This window comes from Convolutriloba macropyga, chromosome 4 (assembly GCF_964194025.1).
Source record: "Convolutriloba macropyga chromosome 4, txConMacr16.3, whole genome shotgun sequence".
Taxonomy (NCBI): domain Eukaryota; kingdom Metazoa; phylum Xenacoelomorpha; order Acoela; family Convolutidae; genus Convolutriloba; species Convolutriloba macropyga.
This window is the reverse complement of record NC_134471.1, coordinates 41941303-41966033: the sequence shown is the minus strand read 5'-3', so window position 1 is coordinate 41966033 and position 24731 is coordinate 41941303. Positions and strand designations below refer to the sequence as shown.

At 34.8% G+C, this 24731-nt stretch overlaps 1 protein-coding gene across 1 annotated transcript in view; it reads left to right on the top strand.

Annotated features, from left to right (window-relative positions):
• The window catches only part of LOC142337685 (retinoic acid receptor gamma-like), a 497928-nt gene that overhangs the window by 411931 nt on the left and 61266 nt on the right, over nucleotides 1-24731 (top strand). The window contains exon 2 of the mRNA XM_075387124.1: nucleotides 4373-4623. Within this exon, the coding sequence (XP_075243239.1) occupies nucleotides 4384-4623 (240 nt within the window). The 5' untranslated portion in view covers nucleotides 4373-4383. The remainder of the gene's footprint in view (nucleotides 1-4372; nucleotides 4624-24731) is intronic.

Here is a 24731-nt window from a genome sequence, read left to right as displayed (position 1 = left end):
ACAAGACAGTTTTGTTTCCTAATTCAAAATTCATAATAAACGTATAGCCACAGAGGTGCGGTTTTGTTATTATTATGCTTGTGCTCCGAGTTTTGTGGTTTTTTACAACTTGCGGAGTCCTAATAGTTGTTTACTGAATTTTAGTGGATTCGGGAACAAAAATAAGGGTTTTAAGGATCGAAAAATAATAGGAAATGTTTTCTGTCAATGAATTTTGAAGAATAGATTGAAGGGAATGGTTTTCTTGTCGATACCTTCTTTTGGAACAGCAAGAAGCGATGTTATTTCTGTTTGTCAGGCTTTTGTGGGAATAATTCAAGGTAATTGTTCTTGTTATTCAAATATTTTCAATTTTATATAGACGCCATTGTATTGCCTCTTTTACTCAGTGGCGTTTTTGTTTTCGCTTATTTTTTTCCAAGTTGTTCTATAAGGCTGCGTTGCTAGGGTTTGATATTTTTAAGACTTTTGGAGCTTATGAGTCGGTTTGTGGTAGATTTTCACGTTATCAATTAGTCATGCTGATCATGTTAGTTTAGAGCAGTGTTTTCGTTCTTCATAATACAATTGGAATGGATTGGCAGGTTTTTCTATCACTGCTTTATGGTTTGTTTGTCCATGTTTTAATTTTATTAAGGTTTTTAGGTTTTCAGGTCAACAATGTGATATTTTTATAGTTTACATCTTTCCCCTCACTCAATAAAATGATTTCTGCTGTCACTTTAGAAGAATAAATGCAAATGAAAACTAAATGAACTGGATAGTTGTCATAAGTGTTATTTTTAAAACTGTAATAATTGAAAGACATTTTCGTTTCATTTTTTTTATATGGATACTTCGAAATCACTCTTTTTTGAACCGTTTTTTGTACTTGGTGATGAAAGTTTTAAGGTTTGTTGTCCTCAACAGTGTTTTTTCAGGGCTATTTCCCAGTAATCTGACGGCTATATTGCAAAAGGAAACTTGAACCAGTTGGCAAGAACGACAAAACATCTGTGCCAAGTTGCCTTAGGGGTTGTATTTTGAATTTCTCAAAATTTAAATTGGAATTAATTATGTTGTGTAACTGATCTCTTGTAAGCATTTTTCATTTAGGCATCAAATGAAATCACCCTCCTTAGTGTTACAGTGTGAGGTATTTAAGCCAAATAAGCGTAAATAGTGTAACAATGTTTGCCGAATTTGGTTTTGTCGCTCAATGATTTAGGATGATTCATAGTTGTAGAGCATTTTTGGCGTATGCTCGAAACCGGGTACTGAGGGAGCCTGTATCTGTGGAAAGAGCCCCCGTTTTCCTCTGCACATACAAGAACCAAGTTTAACCAAAATTTTTTGTTTGACTTCCCTTTGCAGTGCCTACTCCCCTTCGGATGTATCTAAAGAAATGTGATCTGCAGTAAGAACAAGACAGTTTTGTTTCCTAATTCAAATTTTATTATAAACGTATAGCCACAGAGGTGCGGTTTTGTTATTATTATGCTTGTGCTCCGAGTTTTGTGGTTTTTTTACAACTTGCGGAGGCGTAATAATTGTTTACTGAATTTTAGTGGATGTGGGAACAAAAATAAGGGTTTTAAGGATCGAAAAATAGTAGGAAATGTTTTTGTCAATGAATTTTGAAGAATAGATTGAAGGGAATGGTTTTCTTGTCGATACCTTCTTTTGGAACAGCAAGAAGCGATGTTATTTCTGTTTGTCAGGCTTTTGTTGGAATAATTCAAGGTAATTGTTCTTGTTATTCAAATATTTTCAATTTTATATAGACGCCATTGTATTGCCTCTTTTACTCAGCGGCGTTTTTGTTTTCGCCTATTTTTTCCAAGTTGTTCTATAAGGCTGCGTTGCTAGGGTTCGATATTTTAAAGACTTTTGGAGCTTATGAGTCGGTTTGTGGTAGATTTTCACGTTATCAATTAGTCATGCTGATCATGTTAGTTTAGAGCAGTGTTTTCGTTCTTCATAATACAATTGGAATGGATTGGCAGGTTTTTCTATCCCTGCTTTATGGTTTGTTTGTCCATGTTTGAATTTTAATTAAGGATTTTCAGGTTTTCATGTCAACAATGTGATATTTTTATAGTTTACATCTTTCCCCTCACTCAATAAAATGATTTCTGTCACTTTAGAAGAATAAATGCGAATGAAAACTAAATGAACTGGACAGTTGTCATAAGTGTTATTTTTAAAACTGTAATAATTGAAAGACATTTTCAATTCATTTTTTTTATATGGATACTTCGAAATCACTCTTTTTTGAACCGTTTTTTGTACTTGGTGATGAAAGTTTTAAGGTTTGTTGTCCTCAACAGTACTTTTTCAGGGCTATTTCCCAGTAATCTGACGGCTATATTGCAAAAGGAAACTTGAACCAGTTGGCAAGAACGACAAAACATCTGTGCCAAGTTGCCTTAGGGGTTGTATTTTGAATTTCTCAAAATTTAAATTGGAATTAATTCATGTTGTGTAACTGATCTCTTGTAAGCGTTCTTCATTTAGGCATCAAATGAAATCACCCTCGTTAGTGTTACAGTGTGAGCATTTAAGCCAAATAAGCGTAAATAGTGTAACAATGTTTGCCGAATTTGGTTTTGTCGCTCAATGATTTAGGAAGATTCATAGTTGTAGAGCATTTTTGGCGTATGCTCGAAACCGGGTACTGAGGGATCCTGTATCTGCGGGGAAGACCACCCGTTTTTCCACTGCACTTATAACAACGAAATTTAACCAAAAGTTTTGGTTTGACTTCCGTTTGCAGTGCTCACTCCCCTTGTAATATCTAAAGAATTGCGATCTGCAATAAGAAGAACAAGACAATTCTTCTTTCCTAATTCAAATTTCTTATTAAACTTGTAGCCACAGGGGTGCAATTTTTGTTATTAACTATGCTTGTGCTCCGAGTTTTGCGGTTATTTCAACTTACGGATGTCTAATAGTTGTTTACTGAATTTTAACAGGTGTGGGAACAAAAATGTAGATTTTAAGGATCGAAAAATAATAGGAAAAGTTGCTGTTAAAGAATTTTGAAGAACAGAGAAAAGGGAATGGTTTCTTTTTTGATACCTTCATTTGTAGCAGCAAGAAGCTACGTAAGTTTTGTTTGTGAGGATTTTATTGGATTAATTCAATGTAATTGTTCTTCAAATATTTTCATTTTTATATGGACGCCATTGTATTGCCTTTTTTACTCAGCGGCAGTGTTGCTTCCGAGTTTTTATTCTAAGTTGTCCTACTAGACTGCGTTGTTAGGGTTTGACATTATTAAGACTTTTGGACCTTTTTGGTTAGTTATGAGTCGGTTTGTGGTAGATTTTCACGTTCTCATTTAGTCATGCTCATGTTAGTTCAGAGCAGTGTTTCCGTTTTTCCAAATACAATTGAAATGGATTGGCACGTTTTGTCATTCCCGTGTTATGGTTTATTTGTCCATGTTTTAACTTAAATGCGGTTTTTTAGGTTTTCAGGTCAACCATGTGATATTTTTATAGTTTACATCTTTCACCTCACTCAATGAAGTGATTTCTGTTGTCACACAAGAAGAGTAAATGCGAATGAAAACTAAATGAACTGGAGAGTGGTCTCAAGTGTTATTTTTAAAGCTGGAATGATTGAAAGACATTTTTGTTTCGATTTTATTATATGGATACTTCGAAATCACTCTTTTTTAAGGGGTTGTATTTTGAATTTCTCAAAATTTAAATTGGAATTAATTATGTTGTGTAACTGATCTCTTGTAACCGTTCTTCATTTAGGCATCAAATGCAATCGCCCTCATTAGTGTTACAGTGTGAGGTATTTAAGCCAAATAAGCGTAAATATTGTAACAATGTTTGCAGAATTTGGTTTTGTCGCTGAATGATTTAAGAAGATTCATAGTTGTAGAGCATTTTTGACGTATGCTCGAAACCGCGTACTGAGGGATCCTCTATCTGTGATCTGTGGGGAAGACCGCCCCGTTTTCCAATACTCTTATTTCTCCGTTGAGTAGTGTTTACGAATAAGAGAAACAAATAAACAATGAACCAGATGGACAGACGGTAAGATCATGTGACCTCGAGTTTCATTGAGGCAAGTTTAACAAAATTGCATTTAGCATAATCAAGACTCACCCTTTTATCTCTTTTTGAATTAAGTAAATTAAAACAGAAACCCAATTGGTAAACATCCTTGTAACTAAAGTATAACACAGTATCAACACAGCTAAATGTGAATAGTTTTTGGTTTAATCACGTTAGTCCCAGAGAACTTCCATTGGTCCCATAGAAGTCATATATACATTAATTGTTTGTTTATATTGTTTCCTTCCCGTATACATTAATCGTTTGTTTATATTGTTTCCTTTCTGTAAACAATTAATTCCACATCAACTGTTTTCAGATTGATGAGATGAGTGAAGAAAATGAGGGAGTGACATCGCCTCGTACCAAGTTCGAAATAGCTGAAGCTGTCTTCTGTAGTCAAGAGTTTGAGGGAAAGGAGCAGCCGTTGTGCAAGGTGTGTGGGGATGTGGCATCGGGGAAGCACTACGGCGTTGTTTCATGTGAAGGTTGCAAGGGCTTTTTCAAACGGTCTATCCAACTCAAACTGACTTACAAGTGTAAACAACTCTCAGCTAAGCAGCAAAAGGTCAGTATGTATTCAAAATTTCTGACAGGTAAACTTGATTCATAATCCTAAGGGTAAATATTACCAATTTAAATTTCATGTAAGGTTACATTTTAGGGAATGACGAAAAAAATTGTTCTGTTGCCTCAATTTTTTTTATATTTAAATGTTTAACTCTGAAAATTTTTACATATGTGGCGTTTTTTCTTTTCGAAATGGCTCTTCTGGGCTGCGTTATTGGTGTTGAAGACTTCACTGACCCTTTTGACCATTTTGGGTGGATATTAGGCGTTTTTTGGTAAATTTTCAACTTTTTAATTAGTATAGTGATATCAATTTAAGGCCATGTTTTCGGTTTTCGATATATAATTGGGATTGAATGGTACCCAGTGCGAAGCAAAAATTTTAGCGTTCAAAATACGTTGTAGATGTTATTTCCTAGCTGTTGTCCGTCACTCTGCTCGTAGCTGCAGAATGAGAAAAATAAGCAATTTTTGTTTGACTTCTGCTGGCATTTGAACTTTCCGTTGTGATTCAGCTAACGAAATGCGATAGGTTGCATTAGATTAACAAGATCTGGTTTTAACCTTCAAATTGACTGATTAAAGCTCAGCCACAGAAATGCGCTTTTTAATTGTGCTTTTGCTCCGTATTTTGTGGCTTTACCGTATTATGGGACTAGTAGGGGTAGGGGTTTCCTAGTCTTTAGAAGTAGTGCGGAAAAGAGAGAGTGGTTATTAATAGCCGCACAGCGATAGCTGGGGCTATTATTGGCCTTCTGTTGGTTTTTTTACAATTCAAAGAATTTGAATTGTATTGGGGCGCTGTCTTTTTACGACTCGAAGAGGAGTATTGGAGAAGTCCTTTTTTTAATCATTTTTTGGAGTGAATTTTGAAGCGGGAAATGAAACGCGTGAAAAAATTTGGAGTGATTTTGGTGCTGAACAAAAGTGAAGAGCGGAGCGAAAAGAGAGTGGTTTTTGTTCACACCGCTGTTTTTGAGAGAGCGAGAAATTGATGTGTGAAAAAATTTTTTTCTAAGCTAGCGAAATTTTTTTTGTTCACGTGCGGCTTTCACAAGCAGTTTTTTGCAACTTTTGATGGTTATGAGGTTTGATTGTGATATTGTATTAGTTTTAGGTTTGTTTTGATAGGAGTTGAAGGTTTCGAGTAGTTCATTTGATTTTTAATGCTAATTTGGAGGTTTTTGATCAGTTTTGCTGATTTTTAGACGAAATTTAATGAAATTTTACCTGTTTTTTTTGTTTTACTGCTTTAATTGGGATTTGAATAGAAGCCTGTTACTTAAGGAATTGTCAGATGCCAATTGACTAAAGTTTTTTTGGTATAAATCATTTTTTTCTAAGGAAAAATGACCAAAAAAATGAAAAATTTTAAACCATTTTTCTCATTTTTTGCAGTTTTTCTTTTTTTTTATCTTACACAAGTGTCTTACCCACCCTATTATAACTTGCCCATTGTTTTGCGAGTTTTTCATTGCTCTAATTTCAAAGGAACTTTATTCGGATTTATGTTTCCTTGTACTATTAAAAAACTCATTGAGTTTTTATAGTTTTTTGTTGAATTTATTTTTGAATGCCGTTTCTATTCCTTATTTTTTTATGGAATTTGTGGAGATTTAGGGTTCATAATAGTTGTTCTAGTTGTTTGGTAATAAGTATGTGCAATTTTGGATATGAATCATTTTTTTGTTGAGAAATATGACAAAAAATGGCGAAAATTGGAACTATTTATCTTAATCTTTTTCTGTTTTTTGAGACAAGTTTCTTAGACTATTATTATTATTATTATTATGAATTCGTGGATATGCCACTGGGGAATCACACCCCGCGTTTACAATCTAGGATTGGCACGACAGTTTGTACATAAACAAATAAAAATCCAAGTACAGGGATTGTTTTCAGTCCAATGTCTATTAAAATAACTCCACATGTATTCAATAAGTTTGTTCTTCAGATTCTCCGGGTTAAAGAAATCAAGAGCTCTTTGCACGACGTTTATTCTGAATCCAGTCCTATACCAAAAATTTTGCCTCTGTATTTCAAATCTAGTGTCTGGAAGCACAACACGTCTCCTTCTACCGCTGTTGGTGATGTCGAATTCTTTCGAAAAGTCGACATTGTACCTTCCTTCCAAGATGTTACTGAAAAGTAGAAGGTCTTTAAGCACTTTAATGTAGAGTGGTGGTAATAAGTTTGATTTGATCAAAGCATCCTTGTAGTCAAAATTTCCGCAAATCCACTTCAGAACCTTTTTATTGAATTTTTCAATTATTTCGAAATTCGTTTTTCTTAGTTCCCAGCATTCGGATGCAGATAGCATCGACATTGATATTATTGATCGGTATAGGTCGACTTTACTCTTGGTGCAAATGATCGGGGACGTACTTCTTCTCAACCGAAAGAACGATTTTCTGGCCATTCCAACTTACTTTCACATGCTCGTTCCAGTTTAGTGATTCATCCATGAACAGGCCAACGTCACGAACAAGGCTTTTGTGGTTTAAATTTCTTCCATTCATAATAAAACAAAAATCTTCTAGGGTGTTCTTATTTCTACCGTACTGAAATTCGCTAATGGAACATTTTTTCAAGTTAAATAGTAGATGGTTTTGCACACTCCAGTTGTGAAGGGCTTGTAAATCCGTTTGCAGTTTTTCTAAGGATTCTTGTTCAGGTCTCCCATTGTAAAGAAGTTTTAAATCATCAGCAAATAGTAAGGCTAACGATGAGAAAACAGCATTGGGGAGATCGTTTATGTATATCAGGAAGAATAATGGTCCCAATACCGATCCCTGTGGTACTCCAGATGTTACAGTTCGCTCATTTGATAGCTGGTCACCTATTCGCACTTTCTGTGTTCTTCCTAATAAATAGTCTTGTATCAGTTCGAATAAAGCCTTGGAGATGGGAATTTGAAGTAACTTTTTCATCAGGATACTATGTTTTATTTTGTCAAACGCTTTGGAGAAATCAAACAAAATAAATAAATTAACAGAATCTCTCGAGTTCAAGTGTGAGTAAATATGAGACAAACTGTATAGTAATTGTAGTACAACAGAACGTCTTGGCCTAAAACCAAATTGGAAATTGCTTATTCGATCAGCAAACGCAGTGTAGAGTGGTGCAAAGATAAATTTTTCAAATAATTTTGCGACAATGTTTAATAGAGTAACTGGCCTATAGTTCGAAACTTCTCTTTTGTCACCATCTTTGTATATCGGACTGACAATACCAGTCTTCCAAGCAGATGGAAATTTGCGCAATCGCTTGATATTACAGAACAAGTTTTTCAGGGACATAGCTATTGATCCCCCGCATCTTTTAAACAATAAGGGTGGTATCGAATCTTGACCTCTGCTCTTCGAGATGTTAAGTGACTTTAGCTCTGTTTTGATTAAATCTTCCGTAATTAAGATGTCATTTTCCCCAAAATTATGCTGTTCACTTGGTTCGAAGTATTCATAACCGTCATCAGTCACTACCGTAGCAAAGTAATTATTAAAAAGGTTTGCTTTCTCGAGATCTGTGCTAGCTTCCCTTTTCAAGTTTTCAGATTTTATGACTGGTGGTAGACTATCCTTTTTCAGGCTTTTCAAATATTTGTAGATTCGTCCTTTGTGTCTGCTGGCAAAAAGCTTTTGCTCGTACTCGACTCTATCGTTTATTTGCAATTGATTACATTCCTCAGTGAGCTTTTTCAGTTTTTCAGACGTACACAGTCCCTTTTTCTGTAGTTTTCTTCGCTCAGTTTTAATCTTGTTCATGTGATGGGATGTCTCTGCTGATGTCCATGGAGGCAGTAGTTGTCTATTTTTAGTTCGAACAGGAACATGTATTTCGATCAGTTTAAATATCCATTCATACCAGAGATTCGTGTTAACATCCACATTGCTATAGCAGTACGGCTTGAATGGGTTGGCAATAATAGCCTCATTCAACGCATCAAAATCACAATTGCAGTAGCTAAAATATCTCGTTGATGAATTTTCTGAAACTTTACTATTAATGGACACATTAATCGTGATGGGAAAATGGTCCGAAAACCGAGAAAGATTTCCGCACAAAGTTGTATCATTGATGATTGAATCTTCATTGCACAACACAAGATCAAGACAGCTTTTCTTTGTTGTATTGAAATCGATGTATTGTTTTAAATTCATATCGAACAGAAGCGAAGCAATCTGATTTTCATAATCGTTGGCAGAATCATATGTACTCCAGTTAGTGTGAGGCATATTGAAGTCACCGGATAAGAGGAGACGCTTGCAGCACGTTTCCTCAAGGAAGCGGAATAACTTCTGTAAATCCTCAATAGATATCCGGTATTTGCTTCCCGCCGGAGGGTTGTAGAGAAAAGGTTCTAGGCCAATTAACTTGGTAACGCGAAGTGAAGATTGAACTGATAAGGGTAATTCAGCCACACTAATTTCCTCGGATTTGATTGTTTTCTTCACAGCTACCAGCACACCGCCGTGACGAGACGCATCTGATTCAGTTGATCTATCGCCTCGTATAATATCATAATCGGGAAGGAACAGTTCAGCACTTTTTATCTCAGCAGTGAGCCATGTCTCAGTTAAAAGTAAAACGTCGAAATCAAGTCTGTATACATAGTCAGCAAATTTAATTCTTTTGTTCAAGTCGATCAAGCTTCTTACATTGTATAGTAAGATATTGATAGATTTTAGTCAGAAGCCAGATGCAGCAGCGTTTGAAACCGTTTTTCTGCGGCGTTTTTGAACCTGTAGCTGACTTGCAGTTCCCCTAATTGTGTATCTGTAGTTTATATTATATTGTGTATCTGTAGACTATTATGACTTGTCTATTGTTTTGCGAGCATCTGGATGCCCTATTGGCTGAAAAGAATTTTTGTATTTATATGCTTTTGTAATATTAAGAAATTTACTAACTTTTTCCAGTTTTTTAGTGCAAGTTGTTTGAGCTTTTTTTTCATAATTTGGCGTCAAGTATTTTTAAAACATTCACTAAAGTGGTTTTAGTAAGTACTAGTTGTTTTGATGATGTAATTTTGGCAGATATAGTTATTTCGGGATCTCAAGTTATGAAAAAACTTGATCAGATTTTTTTAATCATATGCTAACCGATTTTATTTTTTTGTTTTTACTTTTTGTTTTATGGTTTGGTTTCGAGAAAATCATGAATTAGAGGAGGCAAGTTTTTTCTGATGAGTAGTTGTATGGCGGTTAAATAGATTTTCACTTCGAGTCTATGTTTTTTTTTCTAAATCTGTTCACATATTTTCATGATTTTTGAAGTCAAATTGGAGTAGTGATTTTGGTCACGCCGAAACAGGAAATGGGGCGAAAAAGCGAGTGGTTTTGCGGCGTGAATCTGTTTCGGTCTAATTTTAAAGTAGAGTGAGAAAACGGTTTTTGAACAAAAATTCGGTTTCTCGGTTGTGGTTTTTTGTTCACATGCGGCAATTTCACTCTGATTTTTACTGTTTTTCGATTTTTTGGACCGGATTTTTTTCTTAATGGTTTTCACAATCCATTCACAGCCCATTCTAGACCTAGTTTTTTGTTTGAATTAAATTTTCTTTTCTCGCTAGTGGTTTTTTTTTGTTCACATGCGGCATTTTGACATTGATATTCCGTTTTTTCTTATTTTTTTATCTGATTTTTTAAAAATGGTTTTTCAATTCACTCATGGTCCATTCTAGGTCTAATTTTTCTGTTTAGTCAATAAGAATTCTTTGAATTGTACGTCAGGACTTGTCCTGCTATGTTTTTTTATTTCGTCGTCATAATTTTTGTTACGACCATATGACGTCACAGCCACTTTTTGTTCATTCGTTCATGCAATTTCAACTGAATTGCATGTGTGACGTCATTTTTCGCTCTTAGTGGAGCGAGTTTTTTTGTTCATGCGCGTGATTAAATTTTTAGTCACACTTGACTTACCTCACTCTCAAAGATGTCTTCATCACTTTGAAATTGACATTTATTTACTTTAATTCAAAGAGATAAGGTCAAATGGGTGTGTGTCACTCTAAATGAAGGTTATTTGAGATCAGCTAATAGAGGCAGCAATAACTTATACCAATTTTTGATCAAAATATAACAGATCAATGAAAAGACGAATTTTTTTGGTCTGTCTTTTTTACTGTTTTTTTAGACTGCCGATCTACGAATCTTTTGCGGCTATTTTCTGTCAATTTGCCAGCTATGTTTTTTTCATACCCTCTTTTGAATCAGCAAGAAAAGAGCTATGAGAAATTTTTTTCTGTCAAAGGCTTTTTATTGACCTAACGCGTGGGGTGGTTTTCAAGTGTAAACAACTCTCAGCTAAGCAGCAAAAGGTCAGTATGTATTCAAAATTTCTTGACAGGTAAACTTGATTCATAATCCTAAGGGTAAATATTACCAATTTAAATTTCATGTAAGTCTACATTTTAGGGAATGACGAAAAAAATGTTCTCTTGCCTATCATGTGGAAAACTAATAACTGTGCTTGTGCTCCCAGTTTTGTGGTTTTCTAGGACTCACTGAGGTGTTATAGTTTTTGTTTACTGATTTTTAACTTGTGTGAGACCAAAAGAAAATAAAGTTTCAGAGAATGAGTACTTTTAGCAAAATTTGGTCCTGTCGATAAATTTTGGAGCCGAGAAAAGTGGTTTTTTGTCGATATCTTCCTTTGGAACAGCAAGAGAAGATACTTGAGGAAATTTTTGCCTGTGAGGGAACTGACTCATGGTGATTTTTCTTGTAATTCAAATTAATACGATTGCTTGTTTGCGCTATTGTCCTGATTTTTTAAGACTGGAAGATTAATTTTGGTAGAGCGTCATTTTAATCAATTTTTTTATATTTAAATGTTAACTCTGAAAATTTTTACATATGTGGCGTTTTTTCTTTTCGAAATGGATCTTCTGAGCTGCGTAATTGGTGTCGAAGACTTCACTGACCCTTGTGACCATTTTGGGTGGATATAAGGCGTTTTTTGGTAAATTTTCAACTTTTTAATTAGTATAGTGATATCAATTTAAGGCCATGTTTTCGGTTTTTGATATATAATTGGGATTGAATGGTACCCAGTGCGAAGCAAAAATTTTAGCGTTCAAAATACGTTCTAGATGTTATTTCGTAGCTGTTGTCCGTCACTCTGCTCGTAGCTGCAGGATGAGAAAAATAAGCAATTTTTGTTTGACTTCTGCTGGCATTTGAACTTTCCGTTGTGATTCAGCTAACGAAATGCGATAGCTTGCATTAGATTAACAAGATGTGGTTTTAACCTTCAAATTGACTGATTAAAGCTCAGCCACAGAATTGTGCTTTTCGTTTTGATTGCTTTTGCTCCGTATTTTGTGGCTTTTCCGTATTATGGGACTAGTAGGGGTAGGGGTTTCCTAGTCTTTAGAAGGAGTGCAAGAAAAGAGCTATGAGAAATTTTTTTCTGTCGAAGGCTTTTTATTGACCTAACGCGTGGTGTGGTTTTCGAAAAAATTGGATTTTATTTGGACGCTATTTATTTTAGCTGCGCTGTAAGCTGAGTGGAGCTATGTTGCTGTGCTCTTGGTTTTATACGACTCGAAGAGGAGTATTGGTTTTCTTAAGGTTTTTTTTTTACCGGAAGTGCCTATTCGTTCAGACGCTGTTTTGACCTAAGAGCGAAAGTGCAAAAAAATTACCGTGCGAACTAATTTTTTCTGAGCGAGAGTTTTTTGATCATGCGCTGCGTTTAGTGAATTGACTCTGAAAAATAGTTTTTTACTTTTTTCAGTTGCTAAAAATGAATGATTTCTCTTTTTCTTAGAATTCCGTATTTTCTTTGGTATGCAATACTGAGAGTTTGTTAGAAAACTTTTTGCCAAACATTTCAATTATTACCTTTTATTGCAATTTTCTTCCGGGCTTGGTTTTGTTTTGAAACAATTTTTGTCTTTGAATATTATTCTGTTGCTTTTGTCTTTTCTATGATTAATTTAATTTTTGAATTAGTATGAAATCATGTTTAACATATATACAACAAGGAATAAGTATGTGTTGTTTACGTCTTAATTGTAGTGATTAGAAATCAAATTGTAGTGGTTTTCTGATTCTTAGATTTGAGCTTTCTTTTTTTACAAAATTTAACTTGGTTTCTAAGATTATTATCTGCCGTTTGCTTTCGCGATCTTTGAAATTAGTCATGAATTGTTTTGGGGTAAATGATAGCCCTGTCAGTTTTTTCAACTTATCAGTATTCTGACCATCAGAATTTTTCGGACTTTTTTAACGTTACCAACCGTTTTTAATAATATAAAAATTTTTGCAGATTTTTGTTAATTTTGTTGACAGTAGTTTAAATTTCGCCAATTTTTAGATCAGACCTGCGGAGGTAATGAGTTAACGGTTTAATACAATAGGTATTGGCTTCAGCTGTAATTACTGTTTTTTGTGAAGTTTTGACGCGTCGAGTCGCTTCCGGAACTCTTCCGGCTATGTCTTTTGTTTCGTTGTCTTACGCTCTTTTTCGTTTTTTATTTGTTCAGACAGCAAAGCTGAAAAGTCTGAACTTGTTCCTCATCACTAACGGCGCTTGCGCGTGTGACGTCATTTCTCACTCTCTTTAGCACAATTTTTTAGCATAAGATTTTGATCACAAGTGATTTACCTCACTCAATAATATGACTTTTGCACTTTAAACTCAAGTTTAATTTTAATTGGTTTAAGGTCTAAGGGAGTCCTATGTGCAGTAAAGGTCACTAGTAAAAGGCTTCTGCTGAATGAATTTTAGCAAGCTTTATTAATTTATCGATTAATGTTTTTTTTTACCTGGCTTTTTGAGCGGCCCCGATTTTTTTTCAATTTAGATCCGTCTCTGTTTCTATCTCTATTGTGCAGCACGCAGGTCGTTTCTTTCGCAGCTATTACGGCAATCTGCCAGCTATGTTTTTATCTTTAACGATTACCACTGGAAGATGAGTTTTATTTGAGCCTTTTCTTACTCGAATTGAGCCTACTCTTGTGTATTGAAAATAGGAAATTCGACATGAGATTAGTAGATGTGAAATGTTTTCACTAAGTGGCAGTTGAAAGTAGTTTCGGTTTTTGCTCATGCGTGTTTTTGAATTTATTCTTTTAGAACGCATTGTGATCTTCGAGATTTGTGGAAAATTTTCTTGTTCGTAATTATTTATGGTGGTCTTATGAGTTTAGGATCAGGTTTTCACTTTTCAGGTTTAGGATCAGGTTTTCACAAGTAGGATCGAACTGCTCACATTGCTCGTTCGTTGTGATTGATTTAATCCGAATTAAGTTTTAGTATAAGAATTTTTTTAGGTTCTCATTTCAGTGTGAAATTTTAGTATACATGACTAACCTCACCCAATAAAATGATTTCAACTTGATCTTTTATATTAAGTTTAGCTATAGTTTTAATTTTTAGATTATTTATATACTAATTGTTTTTGAAATGTCCTATTGATTTTCTGAATCTTGCTTTTGTGGTGTTTTTGTCCTTTTTAATCTAATGGAATATATATATATATATATATATATATATATATATATATATATGTATATATATATGTATATATATATATATATATATATATATATATATATAAATTATATGTAAGGATAAATGTTGCTGTATTCAAAGATTTTGTGAATCAAGTATGTTTTTTGTTTGAGATCACTAAATTAGGAAAAGTAAAAAGAACTTATTATTGTCAAAATTGTTTTTTTTCGCCTTTTTTGCTTAGTCTCATTGACTTTGTCAAGGTTGTTGTATGGTGTTTGTGTTCTTAGGATGGGTAGATTAAAGATTTTGTTAAAAGCGCAAATAGCCATTTGAAGTGTTGTTTTTTGATGATTTTTACAAAACTTGTTTTTGGAAATATTTAATTATTTTCAGGTTTTTCTTTCTGTTTTTGTTTACTTTTGCGCTTTTAAAGTCATATACTTTGTTGACTGACGAAAGTTTGATGTTGCTGCAAAATTGTTGAGGTTCAGGTCATTAGTTAATTCAATTCTTTGGATCGTATTTCAGGACTTGTCCTGCTACAGTTATTTTTTAAAAATTCGCTGTAACTTTTCTCATGTTTTTTGTTTTACATTTTGGTTTGTACTTTCACGTTTGACTCCTGACTTACCTCACTCGCTGTTTAAAATGAATGAGTTTTAGTATCTGTATGGGTTTTCGTGTTATCACAATTCATTATACGGTTGCTGCCTTGCTATTAGTGCTATGCTTAATAGCTTTCAGTTTAGAAGCTGAAATAAGTATAATTTTAAAATGTAACTGAAACTGCGCTCCATGCATACAAAATTTGAACACTTCTTGAAATTTCTGTCGATTTCTGTATCTTGTTTTTTGTTTTTCTGTTTCAATCCTTATGTGCGTCTAGCGTGTTAATGGTGGATAACGTTGGCTATTTTCCGACAATTCGCCATGTTTTTCATTTTTTGCGCCTGTTTTTTTTTTTACTGTTCGCTGCTACTGTTCAAATCGTTTCCTGAAGAAAAATTATTGATATATCAGCATCATGAACATTCAGATCGGTAGATTTAAGTGTATCAGTAGTTTATTTCACTTGTTAAGTGTATTGTTCAAAACCTTTCCGCGTCGGTTGTAAAAACGTTCTGTTTCTGAGTCGGACTTAGATTACTGTAGGGGTATGTTTACCGTTTTGTATCTGATGTCTTCGTGTTTCGTGGACGTGAGAATGTTAGCGTTGTTGTGGAGTTTGAAGATGTTTGCTTTCGACATCAGCCGTTTTCTCCGGTTCTGTATCTTTCTTTGTGAATATTATTTGTTTCAATAGTTTATGATAATTTACCGAAAATGGAGCCAAAACAACCCCAGATTTCAAATTCAGAATTATCAGTGCTGAGTTATTAGTCACACTACAATGGAAAAATGTAATAGAAAATGAATGCCAATTTGACATTTTTTTGGGTTTAACTAGTCAGATAAATAGCCAAGTTGTATTTCAGAAAACAATTTGAAGTTTTGATAGTTAAGGAAATTTTTGTTTCGGGATGTGACGTCTGGTTTCAATGTTTCTTCGTGATTTTGATCTTCTTGCTCCATGACTAGATTTGAGAGGTAGGTCTTTTGTTGTGCGTTGTGCAGAGTAGGGGATTTTCTAAGACTTCTGCCAAGCCAGACACTGTTTTTTTCTTTCTGAGTAAAGATTTTTGGTTTCAATAATGTTTATGGTTAATTTTTTTGTTACAAAACAGCATAAATTGACCTTGGTTCTACCAAAGCCTGGTTTAAACGAAAAATTAACAATCAACGAAAAGGAATTAATATTTGAGTACTTCATTGAATCATTCAGGTATCCAATCACTGCTGCTCCTGAAAATAACTGTTAACCATGGTCTTCCTCAAGGATCAGTGCTTATTTTTCTGTTATACTTTTATACAATTTTTCTGACAAACCTGAGGGTGAAAATAACAATTGTTACGCACTGATTTTTAGGGTGTTCCTCATGGTGTTTTCTGAGGTTTACATTGGAGGTAATTAACTTGAATAATCAGCATTTTACAAGGACTTATTTAGATTTTTAGCAGATATATTTTGAATAAATTTAGCTAGTGATAGCTTTTTACTGAGCGGTTCGGATGTGCGATATATCCACTAGTTTGCCTTGTATTTCGAAGCTTTAATCGTTTGCGGTTTAGTTCTAAGGTAGCCTGATTTAACTTAGTAATTTATAGAGATTTTTCCAGTTCAATCTTTAATTATTACAGCAAAGAATTAATCAATAATTATTAGTAAGAAGTTCGCAAGTTATATCAAGTTTTCAAAGATGTTAATCAACTGATTGTCAGGCTGGTTCTCCGGTGTTCTGGTGATCGTAAGTTCCGCAAGGCTATACCTTGAGATGTATTGGTCCTTCGCAAATATTTACTGATCTATAAGTTGGGCAATTTCCGGCTTTTGTACGTCTCTTGATGTTTGTTAAGTACATATACAAGTTCCGTATTAGTACCTACTTTATCAGAATAATTACTTCACCAAGTACATAATCTCTCATGAAGTTATTTACTAATTATGTGAATTTATCTTCAGGAAACTCAAAAAATTAAATATTGAGGCTTTTATGCACTTGATATGTTTATCAATAAACTGTCAATCTGCGGTTGTTTTTCATAAACATAAACAAATTTGGGGTTACAGGCCTAGATGGAAATACTAGCTATATATGGACTTGAAATCTATCTGAATATGAACTAAATTAAAGCACTTGTTAATGGATATTTAAAGGAAAATAATCACGTAACTATGAGGACGAAATAGGGGCGTGACACTACCGGACTTTATGAAAATTTTCCATGAAAATTTTGAGAAGGAACTGGGGTTTTACAAATTTTCTATAAAACATAATCTGCACGAGTATGAGGATATACATATCTTTTTGTTGGAGCCACCCAATTTATGTTTTCTTAGAAAAGAGTTTTTGAACGAAAGCGTTTAAGTTAAAGACATTTAAAGAATGTAATAGAAATAAAGTTTAAGTTAAGACAAATTGACATAAAGAATAAAATAAAGAGGATTAAGACGAGATTAAAGGATTTGAAGGAACATTTGAGAGTTGAGAATGCGCTAATGCTGAATAAAGAGTGAGAACATAAGATAGAGTTAGGGCTAAGAGAACGCATTAAGATTAGCACTGAAATTAATCATGGTTATTTCACGGAAGAAAAGCTCTAAACTTTGAATAAAGGAACACATATGAACTGGGTGAATGAATGGTTTAATGCACTGGTTATTATCATGAATTGAAGCACTGGTTTGATAATTTAAGAGGAGAACTTATTGAATGAAGGGATACTTAATCGGTTGAAAGATTAATACTTGTTGAACTATTTAAGACTTTCAAGAGCTCAAAGTATACTTTCCTCTCGGGTTAAAGCGCTGTTGTCCTGTTCGTCTTCTGTAGTAGTTTGTTCGTCTTCTGTATCAAGTTTGTCTGTTTCAAATTGAAGATGCGCTTTTAGTTGGACACTTGAGGACACTTGAGTTGAAGGAAAACTTGAAGATTGCTCTCCCTGTGGACAAAACTTATGTCTCTTGCGGACAAGTCTGAAGTTTTTCTCTTCTGGTCGTCAATTGTTTTGTTCTGGTGGTTGTGTTCCGTAATGCTGTCGTTGGGAGTAGGAACTACAGTGATGCATGTTACATGTGCAATACTTTTCCGCCTCTTGGCTTTCCTTGAAGCCTTTATGGATTAGTGCATGGTATCGATGCATGGTAGTTACTTCACTCTATCTTTGCTGGATGATATGTTATATGTCAGGCTGTTCACTATGAGCAGGACCAAGAGCTTTTTTCCTTTATTGGCCTTCATTTTGACGCTTGAGGTCCTGTTCGGGGAGAAAGGAAAAATGTCTAAGAGAAACAATTTTCATCACTTTTTGCACGAACTCTTCAGTTTCCCTTTTCATTGTCTTTCACTAGCTTTGGCAATTTGTCTGCCTCTCGAGTTTAAAATGAACGGAAACCTGTGGTGCTGTATGTGCAGTTCATGGACAGCAATATGTTCTGTTCTCTGAAAGTTGGGCTGAAAGTTTCCCTCAGTGGTCAGATATTCAAATGGAACTCGATATTGTGAAACTTTTGCAATATTTTTGGTTTTATGACCAACTATTGCTGTTATCACATGTTAGGGTGGTTCCTTTCATTCATTTGTCTACTTGATTCAAGCTTCTAGGTCTAGTTTTCTCATTGTGGCACTTGTTTATGTGATATTTAATGTTTCAGCTGCTCTCTACTTTTAGGTCGTGTGTGGATGTGTTTATTGATATTTCTACTAAATATGGTGATTTATGGTGTGTCAGTATAATTGTGTGTTTCAATGATGGGTGTATGTTTACAGGGATAGTGGTTGGGGGGTCGAATTGTGCAGTGTTAACATGTTTTTTCGAGTTTTTCGGGGAGTAAATAAGGGAAAATGGGACAGTTAGTGAGTATTTAGCTAATAAGTTGATGTCAGTGGTAGTAGTGACTGATTGTTATGGCTTTTCAGCGTTGTTTGGTGCGTGTGTTAACAGTTAGTGCCTGAATTGGCTGAGTGTGAGGGGTGCGCCGATGGAAAAGAACTAGTTTCAGTGCAATTGTATTCATCATGTAGCTTAGATTTATTTATAGGTGAGTTTTTACTTATTATTTGTCAATTTTAGCCTTGATAATTGATTTTTAATGTTGGAACTAGAAGCTGTAGTGTGTGTGAGCATGAGTTAACATTTTAATTGCGGTGTGTGACTTTATAATGACATATTCGTGAAAGTGTAAAATTGGTGACTTAATGACTTTTTTCATTTTTGAGAATTAACTTAACTTTACTTGTGAAATATTGGTCATAAACTGGTTCTGATGGTTCTAGGTACTTGTCCTGGTCGTTAGCTGCTCTTGTGTGTAATTTGAACTGGTTTGCAAGAGTATTTGGTACTAATTTTTACATGTAATTTTTTCGTAATTTAGGTCATTTTTCCACATCAGGACTGGTGTTGCATATGTGAATTTTTCAATTTTTGTTGAATTTTGGGCAAATTTTTTGGCTTGGCCCACTTGGTAGACATCGGTGGGGAACAACTATGCTTTAAATTTAGGTTTTAGGGCACTTTTTTGGTCAACTTTTTATGTTTGAGAAAACGAAAAATGCGAAAATTCGGGGGCCCCAGCGTCAATCAATTTTTAAATTGCTCCAATCGGGCTCAAAATTAGTAGATCGCATCAGTGGCTCAACAAACGCTGCAGCGCTAAAATTTGGCGCAATTTGAGCATTTTTCGCAAAGTTATGACTATTTTTGTAATCTGAACCTGGCTATTTTTGAATTATGAAATTTCGGGCTAAATAATTCGTCACTGTTCATACATTATCGGTATTGAATGGTGAAAATGATACTGTCTATGCTTGGTACTAATGTATATCACTTAATTATAGGGTTTGAAGCTATTTATCGGGTCAGAACATTGATTTTTGAGTCCAAAATGCTAATTTTCAGGCGTGTCGGTCTGGTGATGCTCTAGTGACCTAAATTGGGTGCTAACTGTTAGTACTGATATCTATGGCTATCAGGGGTAGCATTTTGGTAGCTTTGGAAGTGATTAACATGTTTTGTTCCAGTTTTTTTCGTAGAATTTGCTAGATTTTTACTTGAGGTGCCTCATGTTTGGTGCATAAATTGACATAGTTTGGAGATGCTTGATTTTTGACGGTAACTGAGGGTCATACTATGTTGGTGGCAGCTATTGGTGCAGTTTGATGCATGAGTTGAGGTCATTGTGTTGAGTTTTTCACATTAGAATTTTGGACTAAATTTCGTCAAAGATGTGCAGATTTCGATTTTTCTTTTTTTTTCAACGTTTATGCAATTCTGTGCGATTGTATGGGCTTATTAGGCTTTGACAACTACTAGAGAGACCTAATATTGGATATGGGCTCATAAGTCGGCTATTTGGTACTATTTTTCTGGTCTAAATCTGGCTCTATTTTGACGAATTTGAGAAGAGTCTGGTAGGCTTCAGTTTTTTTTGCTATTATTTCAATATTTTTGATATGAGCGTTTAGAGCTTGAGCATGCGGATGTTTTAAGCTAATAATATCGGGTTTTAGATCAATATTTTGGATTTTATGAACATGTTCGTAAATTTTCAAAAAGTCTCCAAAATTGGGGGCCCCAGCGTCACTCAATTTTTAAAATGCTTCGATTGAGCTCAAAATTGTTGAATCGCTTTATCGGCTCAAAGGTTATGGGTAGAGGGTCGAAGACTTGACATATAAGCTCAAAAATGATGTTAAAATCTAATTTATCATAAAGCTGGCGAGTTTTGGAAAACTTAAGTGTGAAATTCCTGCATCTGTTACTATTTCTCTCATTTCATAAAGACTTGCTAATACAGATTCGTATCAGGGTTTGTGGTAGTATCTGAATTTTGTAACTAAACTGAAGATGTAACGCTCAAAATAGGGGTCAAAATATTTTAAAACTGAGCCAATATTCGGTGGATATCTAAGTCTGATTGCACTTGGGGCTGCTGGGTACCAGGTTTTGACTTGTCTGTCTAATCCCTTTGCCATTGCAAGGTCTGCTGATATACAGTGTGCAAAAGAGTGTGGAGAGTGTAAGATATCTGGTTGTAAGATATGTTGCATTGATTTCTTGACTGAAGTGATTTAAATTTTGATTTGATGAGCCTGATCAGGAATTTTTTGTTTGGGATCTAGTTATTGGTCTGTTTACTGAACTGCGGGCCTTTTTCCCTGAAGATTTTGCTATGCTTGCTCTAACTTGATCTAATTTTATCTCTCTACTTGGTGTCTTTGACTGTTTTGATGCTTGTGCTGATGCTTTTATTGCTTCGCTTTTTTCTTCTTGTTCCAGTCTGGCGCGTGCATTTTTCGGTTTAGGACTACCTGATCTTCTAACTTGGTTGGTTAGGTAAGGATTTGTTCTATCTTCTTCAAGCAACATTATTTCTCTATCGCATTTAAATCCGCGTACATTTTTTCGCTGTTGGTAGTCTAGTGGTTTGAATGCACTTTTCTCTGGTTTTCGTTTAGGATTATAAGGTCGGCTCCTATCTTCCTGTCAGTTAACGCAAATTGTTCTTCATGTGTTTCTGGAGGCGATTCAATGTCGAATGGTACTATTGATGGTTGAGAATGTCGAGCAGGTGGGGACATTTCATCATCTGATGAGGATGATACTAAAGGGGCACGAACTTCTGGTTCTTGCTGTCTAATTTCATCAGCAATTAACGGATCAACCGGTATTCTTGCTATTTGTTCAGCATCTAGGTTCAGGTCAGCTAGATTTTCATCTGAACTGCTATTCTCATCAAATAAATTTGGAATTGCTTCATCTGAGCTTGAAGAATCAAATACTGGAAGATGGACTGGTGCTGTTCGTGGTCTAACTGCTGGTGCTACTACCCTTGGTGGCGCCGCTAGTGGTGCTGGAGGTGCCGCTGCTGCTGGTCCTACTAATTGTCCGCCTAGGGGAACGTTTATGGTCACTCTGACTGGGTCTGGTTTCACTGTTTTTGATTGAATCGATTCCTTTTCCTTTTCACTAATTAATTCCGGAATGTGTTTATAAAAAAGATCTGGTTCCATGTGCTGTCGTCTTGATGGATCAGGTTGAAAATTTGCAGGATTGATGAATTCAAGGTCTTCAGGGGTTTCATTTGGCTTTATTGGTTTCAATCTGATACGGTGAACACATTGTGTGTACTTTGTGTTTACTTTTCGAATGATGTAATTAGAATCAGTAAGGACTTTTTCTACTTTATACAGCGGTAGCCATTTCTGAACTTGAGAAGCAATTACTGTTGATTGTTCTAATAGCTTGGGGTTTAAAAGTATACAAAATGATTTCTCCTAGATGGGTTTAGCTGAAGCTTTTTGGTCATAATACTTTTTGTACTTCAAATAAGCGGTTGTCAGTTTTTCCTTGTTTTCTCCAAACTTTTGCATCATGGCGTCTTGCAGTTCATCGACAAAATCTGAGTTTACTGCTACTGCATTCATAACTTTTCTAGAGAATCTAATATCAAGGGGTTTTATTGGTTCTCTGCCGTGGAATGAAGTTGGAGGGCAACAATTTGTAGCTGAATGATATGATGTATTATGGATAAATGTTGCCAGAGGAACATATTTATGCCAGTCTTTCCATTGTTCCTCGGTATTGAGCTTGAAAATTCGTTTTAGAGGTCAATGGGATCGCTCTACTTCTCCAATAGTCTGAGGGAGCTTTAGTGAGGCATGTTTTAGCTTTACTTCTAACAAACTTGCTAATTCGTGACATTAATTCTGAAGTAAAGTTTGTTCCTAAGTCACTAAGTATTGTTTGAGGAATGTAGCTGTGTTGGAAGAACACCTTTACTAGTTCTCGTGCTACTGTATCAGCATATCCATTGGTTAACGGAACTGCGAATAGGTATTTTGTAAAAACATCTATTCCACTCAAAACATACTTAAATTGCCAGGACTTTATGGGGCCTACTAAGTCAATTTGGAGCATATCACCTGGATATGATTGTAGTGAACTAACTGGTTGCAATTTTGGTGTAATGTGGTTTTTCGGATTTCTGTTTAATTGGAGACAAGTAAGGCAGTTTTTATTGAAACTAATGAAGTGTTCAGTGAAGCCGGGGTAAAAGAATCGCTTTCTAAATTCTTGAATTGTTGCTTTTGTGCCTAAATGACCTGCTGTTTGTGAATTATGGAGCCTATATATAGTCTCATTCCACAAATGCTTAGGTACACAGAATTGTTTATTAAGTACTTTTCCAGTATCATCATATAAATCCCGGTATAAGACATTCCCTTCAAGAATTAATCTATTTAAATGTTTGTGATATTTTTAAGTTTGTTGAAGCATATTTTAAGTCTGGTTGTTGATTGTTTTGTTGAATCCAGCTTATTACTGTTCCAATATCTGCACCTTTTTGCTGCTCTTCTGCTAAATTGAGGCTAATTAAGTTTTCAGTAAGGTCTGGGAACTCATCTAATGGATTTGGGTACTCAATTGAATTTATTTCTTGTTTTCTTTTTAGTTTAAATAGCCCTTGGATTTCTGTTATTGGTATGTTACTTTGACGTTTTTCGTAGTCTTCATAATATCCAAGTTTTTTAAGTACATCAAGTTCATCGCTATTAATTTCGTCACTAAAGTTTTCAGTATCAAGTAATACATTCAGTTCAATATCAGGATTTTGTGCTTCTGTATCAATTTCTATTTCTCTAACTGGAATTCTATCTGTTAATTTCAGAGACATTGTTGCTGTTTTATAATTCTCCATTCGAGAGAGGAAATCTGCTGCGTAATTAGCGCGTCCAGGAATGTGAGCAATTACTATGTTAAAGGCAAGGATTCGGTCTATTTAATTCCAAAGTGATGGCGGTATTGCTTTTGATTGAAAGAATTGTGTGAGGCTTTTGTTGTCAGTTAGTATAATTACTTTTTACTTGATCCCCAAATGTAGTGCGAAAAGTAGTCCAGCGCGTAGTACAAAGCTAGGAACTCTTTGTAATAGATTGAAAACTTTAATTGAGTTGCGTGAAACAAGTGCGATCCAAACGATACGGGAGCGTATGTTTTCTTTTCTTTCTTTCCAGTTTCGTTTTCATAGTCTTCCACCATTAGTACAAAACCTGCACCGTGGTAACTAGCGTCACAAAGAATTACATACTGCAAGCCTGGTTTTGGCAATCGCAATGTTACATTTGTTGCTTCCATTAAATCCTTCTTTATTACTTCTAATGCTTTTACATGTTCTTCTGTGGTTTCTATTACTGCATCCTTCTTCAGGAGCTTGTAAAATGACATTAGTTTTTCATCCAGGTTAGGGATGTAATTTCGGAAGAATTGTGTGAAGCCGATTAATCGCTTTACTTGCTTTGTTGTTTTCGGCATTTTGAATTTATCGAGAAATTTAGTTATTTTTGACTTTTCAGGTGATATTCCTTCTGCGCTGATGTTATTTCCAAGGAATTTCATTGTATCTGTTGCTGTTTCACACTTTTCAGGCAACAGTTTCAGTCCTGATTGACTTATACAGATAAATATTTCTCGCAAAGAGGGTACCAATTGTTCAAAATTTGTTACTGCATTTCCAATATCATCCATAAACTGGGTACAATTTCCTGAGGATAAGCATGGGTCCAAATAATGTCTAATAAATGAGCTAAATCCAGTTACTGACTTATTCAAACCTTGTGCAAGACATTTATAAGCATAAGTTCTCGAAGCAAATTTAAATGCTAGCAGCTGCACTGATACATCGTCTGCCATTTGCACACAGTGGTATGCTTGAGAACAGTCAAGTTTCGTAAACAATTTTTTTCCCTGCAAAGTAGTTTATTGCATCACTCATGTTCAAAATTGGGAAATTTGTATTCACATAATCGTTTTTCAGCAAATGATTTACTTTTCTCAAGTCAATTTATAGTCTAAGTCTTCCTGAATTTTTCCGTTGAGCGAAAATCGGACTACTATATCTTGATTGAGACAAAGTTTTTATCAGTCCATAGTAATTCATTAATGCTAATTCTACTTGAAACTCATTTCTCAGTTGGACAGGCGTTGGAGGTCCTTGCTCATAAATTGGTATGTTTCTTTCTGGAGTTAACTTTTTTTTAA